Source organism: Sitodiplosis mosellana, unplaced genomic scaffold (assembly GCF_009176505.1).
Source record: "Sitodiplosis mosellana isolate CC-2019 unplaced genomic scaffold, AAFC_SMos_1.0 Smas_scaffold_5759, whole genome shotgun sequence".
Classification (NCBI taxonomy): domain Eukaryota; kingdom Metazoa; phylum Arthropoda; class Insecta; order Diptera; family Cecidomyiidae; genus Sitodiplosis; species Sitodiplosis mosellana.
Genome location: NW_022601001.1, coordinates 1 through 6,440, shown reverse-complemented (window position 1 = coordinate 6,440; position 6,440 = coordinate 1). Strand labels below are relative to the sequence as shown.

The 6,440-nt window shown below is 38.6% G+C and overlaps 1 protein-coding gene across 1 annotated transcript; it reads right to left on the bottom strand.

The window, feature by feature from the left end:
• Positions 1–332: 332 nt before the first annotated feature.
• Positions 333–1,300, bottom strand: LOC129572933 (mucin-7-like). Its single transcript, XM_055453052.1, has 4 exons — positions 1,037–1,300; positions 854–970; positions 646–786; positions 333–410 (listed from the first exon to the last, which is right to left on the bottom strand). Exons 1-4 carry the CDS (start codon positions 1,298–1,300, stop codon positions 333–335), a joined length of 600 nt encoding a protein of 199 aa, XP_055309027.1.
• Between the last annotated feature and the right edge of the window lie 5,140 nt (positions 1,301–6,440).

Genomic DNA, 6,440 nt, shown 5'->3' with positions numbered 1-6,440 from the left:
GTCGTCAGCTTGGAAGGAGACAAGGATAGCATTGGACCAGAACGAACGAAACATTATCCGATTTTGGTAAGACACTTTACATTAGTTATTTACTTTAAATAACCAAAATTAAAATGAAAAGAAATTGATCTAACAGCAAAACATCCCGGGTTTCTTTCCATCGGTATTGTTGGCATGTAAGTTGGTCCTGTTCCGTAGGTACTTTGCATAAAGTACACCTAATCGAGAACAAATATTCATTTTCAACCACCAATGTTCAAAATTGAAAATAATTAAAAACATGATTGGAAATTCAAAACTAAGTGAGCATTTCCACTACAATGCGTATTATTTTATCGAATTACCGGTACTGCTGTTGGCCCCGCTGCAGTTCCTTGGACTCTTGGACTTCTTCCAGTAGTTTGCTTTGGCTGTTGATATTGCATTAGGGAAAATGTTAGTTATTCAATATATATTATCATTCAAATATATCTACTGTTTTAAGAGTGAATTTTTTGAAGTAAAGGTCAAAATGGCCCGAACGGATCGATGTATGATCGCAAATGAAATTTGCATCTCTTACACAAAATTAGCGGTTGACTATAAAATTGCCTTAAGACCAAGTGCAAATGCAAATTTACATCATGTAACAACGAATCGTATTACCTGCATATTTTGCGGCCTCGGTGGAGTTAATTGTGCTGGAATCGGTCTCGCTGGAGTCGGTTGGGCTGGAGTCGGTTTTGCTGGAGCCGCTTGTGCTGCAGTCGGTTTTGCTGAACTTTCTTGTTTTACCACCGGTTTGTTCTATTCAATTCGAAACAAAATGTGTAGCAATGAAATTGAATTGGCAAAATTTACCGGATTTACTTACTACCGGAATTTCAGGCGTCGGTGGTGATGTTGCAGTTTGAGGTTGTTTTAGAATATTTCCATTCGATAAATTATCAGTTGGCGTTGTCCCTACCTTAGACTTTGAGTTGAGTTCGGTCTATTCAATTCGAAACAAAATGTATGTCATCAAAAAAAATGTCCTCAGTTTATCGAAATTACTTACTTCTGCTTTCACGGAAGGGGATTTGCTCGGAGCTGCTCCGCCGTTATTCATTGCAAAACCATTGATTTTTCCAATTCGGTCTTTAACTGAAACAGGCTTTGCATCATTAAGATCCGATTCAGACTTTGAAACTTTTGCTCCTTCTTTGACGATTTGAAAAACCGAATTCACCACAACAGGTTTGGCATATTTGTATGACTCATCTGGCTTGCTAGGAGGTAGAGGTACAGTCTTAAACCCGTTTTTCTTTGCGCGAATGTCCATTTCTTTGGCTTGGTCTTTTACTTTCCCTCCACTCACATCCACGATTAAGAACTGTGTAAATGAAACAAAGTGATTTAATTGGAATGGGAACAACGGATGAGATTCTAATGGTTTTCAACTGTCTTTCATTCGATTGAGAAAACTTTTTTTTATTGAAAATTTAATCGTCAAATCGTAAAAAAAAAACTATTTCGATGTTGTTCCAAATTCGGTGCAAAATTTACAAGTGAAAAAATTCCAAGCAACATTAAAATTACAAATAAATCGACGATAATTCTTGGGATGACAAAAAATGTGACTGAAATTGTCCATTCACCTCGGATACCACCAAGCCAATGAGCAGCAGCGTGAAACATCTTCGATTCAGCATTTTTCCAGCTTCGAACTATCAAAAGTTTATTGTAAACGTATCAATTGATAAGAACTATTTGATGACTTACAAATCGAACGCATCTTTTAATATACTTTTCAAGTATAATCACGTCAGTAAGGAACACATTATCGGTATAATTTAATCCACGTGCAATGACGATTCTAATTAAAATGCACGAAATATTGTCGCATACATTTTTTAAGAATTTTTTCCTAGAACAATTGACGTCAATTGGTGGAATTGTGCGTAATTATACGTTCCACATCAAATGGTTTGTATTGAAAATAGAGATGTTCACATTCATTTCTTCAAAATGGTTGGAAAATACCGCAATTCGACCACATTGAATTGCAAATTTAAGCAAATATTTCACACTCTTAAAAAGTCGTATGGTGTTCAATCGGCGAGGCTATTTTAACATGGAAATGTTAACATCTTCGTTGTATGCACAGAACACATTCCCTTTTAAAGTCGTTTCAATGCTAAACAATAACTAGTTAGATCGTCATTTACATACACCACAGGCCATAAGTTTGGATACCCCTATGAATGAATTTGGCCCAAAATTTTTAAATTTCAAACCTCTTGTCCAATTTCAACATGCTATACGTCGTTGGAAAGGTCTCAGAGAGTACGTATCATTTTTGGTATTAAACATCAAAATCGGCGAGCTTTTGGCCAAGATATGGCTGATTGAAGATTTCGGCCAAAAATTACAAACGGCCATATCTTGGCCGAATGCCGGCCGATTTTGATGTTTAATACCAAAAATCACATCTACTTTTCAAGACCTTTCTAATGGCGTATTTAACTTTTTAATCCGATGGCCCGTTTAAGACTTCGATTTTGGCTCCCACAGCTCAAAGGCCAAAAGATGGCCATAGGCCGGCCAAATGTTATCTTCCAAATCATCCATTCGGTCAGAATTTCGATATATTTTCATATCCAATACTAAATTTCAAGTGAAAATGTTCAAAAAGCGTAGAAACAAACGTTTCATAGGGGTGTCCAAACTTATGGCCTGTGGTGTATATTGTAAATATGAATATGACTGATTAAACGTAACATAACCAAGGGTGCGCTACAAAATTTAATACTCTGCCTAATATCGTTTGTCTTACAGCGAAGGAGAACACATAGAATTGCCGCACATACTTCTTTCGCGCACACGACTGTTGCATACACAATCATCGTAACCAACTTATACACAAAACCAAATCGAAGAGAAGTGTGTGGCAGTTTTGTGTGAACTCTGTCGCTGTAAGACAAGCAATATGCTCGTATATTAGGAAGAATATCAAATGGGCTTGCTGCTGAGAAATTCTGTAGCGCAACCTTGGACATAAAGTACATAGCTGTTCTTAATAGCACTTTCCATGGAGATATGGGCAGCTTCTCAACTATTTTCAAATTCCAATGAATGTGTCAACTTGATCGTCCTAGAGTTGTTATAGGCATCTCAAATTTACAGACGCACATTATATGTAAAACCATAAAACTGAATTCAGAGAATAAAGCTGCAGCTGCATCATACCGATCTGGACTATTATCGTAATGCCAGACTCAACCTCAGATGCTTCATGAATCTTGATGCTTTTACTTTTTGTTATGTACATAAATAAATGTTATTACAGTGGAACCTCGATTATCCGTCCTCCGATTATCCGTCACCTCTGTTAACCGTCACCCTTTGCGGAAGTGAATTTTTTTCAGTTCATTTTTATTGAACATACAAATAATGTCGCCGACTGACATTCATAATCAAAATCAATTGTGTTTCGCTTGTACATTCGTACAATAAGATTTGAAATCGAAGGCGTTGCTACCGAAAACATTTCTCGTATTGGACAATGCAGCAAATCTATTTTCGTATCTAACATATGACACCCATAGAAAAAGAGAACAACTTATGAGCTCTTTATCCATAGCTGAGACGGAAAAATCTTAGAGCAAATAAGAGACAAATAAAGTTGCGAGCTAAAGTGACACAACTCAGCATTGAGTGGAAAAGACGTTTTTTGCATTTTTCTCGTTACTGGAAATAGATAACGATTAGGTGTCTTCAGCATTATTGTAGAACATCAAAAGAACTACAAACCTAGTCGCTATCTTTTTCCAGCAGGCAGAAAAATGCAAAAAAACGTCTTTTCCACTCAATGCTGAGTTGTATCACGTTTGCTCGCATCTTCATTTGTCTCTTTTTTAATCTAAGTTTTTTTTCCATCTTATCTATAGAAAGAGAACTTATAAGTTGTTTTTTGTTCTATGGGTGTCATATATTTTCTACATCACCCGATTTTCCATCATAAACTAATAATAATATGGAAGTTTTGATTGGTTGGGCTTATTTTATGAAAACCTCGATTATCCGTCAAGGTGCTGGTCCGGTGCCTGACGGATAATCGAGGTTCCACTGTATCGGGAAGTGAGACACGTGGAATTGGATCAGACGGATGCAAGGTCTAAAATTGTAGATGGGGGTAATTTTTTTTTTGCCAGATGGGGGTCTGAAAATTTATAAATAGATGTCGAAAAAAACTGAAGACCTAAAAAAAAGGTCCTCAGTTTTGAACATCGATTCTATCTAGTGTAAAATAGTCAAAATCGCTCGATGGGGGTCTCCGATTTTCAAATCCTAGATGGGGGTAAAACCGGAAACCCCCCTCCCCCTTCTGAACACGTCTGAATTGGATTCTTGTTTTACTTGAACTTTTCTCAATGTTGTTGTTTTTAGAAAAGGGGAAAATATATAAACAATTTATTGGCAAAGAGTGAAAAAAATCCAGACCTGTTGAAGCTTCAACAGATATGCACAATTAATATGAACAACACCATTTACATGTTGATTACACACTACTGAGAGGAGCGATATTCGACCTCGTAGAGATTTTTCTGTCTAGTATTCAACACAATGTAAACGTATCAATTGAAGGGAATTGACGAACTGTTTGATGGACATACCGATCGAATGCATCTTCTTATATACTTGTCAAGTAGGATCACGCCAGTGAGCAACACAGTAACGGTATAATTCAATTCACGTGCAATGACGATATCGTATATATCATACATGCGCGAGGGGGGGGGGGGGAAATCGATTTTGCCGGGGGGAAAATTTTTTTTCCCCCCGGGGAAAAATATAAACCCGATTCGCGGGCTAGGGAGTGGCTAAACCCCCCCGGACCAGTTTGTATCTCAATGTATTTTGACGAGATCTATCGATTGGAGCTTCCCCCGAGGTCAACTGACCCATTTCCTGACCCCCCCACAGGGCTATTATCGATGATGCTTCCCTTACATATACATTACTCCAAAAAATGGTCTGGGGTGGGTCAGGGGGCAATATGGGTGGGTCCAATCGATAGATCTCGTCAAAGTACTCTGACAATACCCCCCCCCCCATTTGGGGGGGTAAAACCCACTCCCAAGCCCAAAAATCGCATTTGAAAACATACCATTAATTCAATGGGAAGAATCATAAAAATCCAATTTTCAAGCTTAGGAATGGGTTTTACGCCCTGTTGGAAGGGTGTTTGTTAGGGTACTTTGACGAGATCTATCGATTTTCTCACTTTTTTCCATATTTATGACTAAAATTCGAAATTTATTCAATATTTTTGGACACGGTCTTCGACAAAAAAGTAGCCAGTGTAAAAATAGACAACCTTTCTGAACATATAAATCCAAAATAAGCATGTTCTGACCACTTATTTGACTCGAAATTTCACTTTCAAAAATCTTAACTCAAAACACATTGGATGTGATTTTGTTGGGTTAAGTGTTCAGAAGAGTTGTTTGTTTTTACAACGGCCACAATTTTGCCGAAGACAGTATCCAAAAAAATGAATAACCTGCGAATTATGGTTGAAAAAGTGCAAAAATCGATTATTTTTACAATATTTTGTACTGGAGCAAACACCAGATGGCATTTTTTGGGTAAACGGATAGTCCCAATCGATAAATATTGTCGAAGTAGTCTAACAAATACCCCCCATATGGGGGGGGGGGTAAAACCCACTCCCAAGCCCGAAAATCGCATTTTAAAATTTACCGTGAACCGTTGAATCATTGAAATCCATTTTTTGAGCTTGGGGATGGGTTTGACCCCCCCAAATGGGGGGTATTTGTTAGACTACTTTGGCAATATTTATCGATTAGACCCACCAATGTTGCCCGCCGACCCTTCCCTGACCAATTTACTGAGGGAGATAATATTTTCGATTTGCAGGTCCCCGAAAGAGGGTCAGTGGAGGGTCAGAAGGCAAAATGGGTGGGTTTAATCGATAGATCTCGTCAAAGTACCCTAACAATACCCCCCCATTAGGGGGGTAAAACCCACCTCCAAGGCCAAAAAACGCTTTTCAATGATTCAAAGATTCATGGTATATTTTCAAATGCGATTTTCGGGCTTAGGGATGGGTTTTACCCCCCCAAATAGGGGGGGTTTTGTCAGAGTACTTTGACGAGATCCATCGATTGGACCCACCCATATTGCCCCCTGACCCTCCCCAGACCATTTTTTAAGAACCTGCAAATCAAAAAATTTACCCCCCCCCCAGGAAATCGGTCAAGGAAGGGTCAGGGGGCAATATGGGTGGGTCCAATCGATAGATCACCCCCAAGTTTTCTAACAAATACCCCCCCATTAGGGGGGGTAAAACCCACCTCCAAGGCCAAAAAACGGGTTTCAAAGATTCAAAGATTCATGGTATATTTTCAAATGCGATTTTTGGGCTTGGGAGTGGGTTTACCCCCCCCCCCCCCCCC

Excerpts from the sequence above, each read along its gene's own strand:
- LOC129572933 (XM_055453052.1), bottom strand. The coding sequence starts at position 1,300 with ATGGACATTCGCGCAAAGAAAAACGGGTTTAAGACTGTACCTCTACCT. Across the intron at positions 971-1,036 it reads CCCCTTCCGTGAAAGCAGAA|ACCGAACTCAACTCAAAGTC; the intron begins GTAAGTAATTTC and ends CGAATTGAATAG. Across the intron at positions 411-645 it reads CGAGGCCGCAAAATATGCAG|CCAAAGCAAACTACTGGAAG; the intron begins GTAATACGATTC and ends CAATATCAACAG.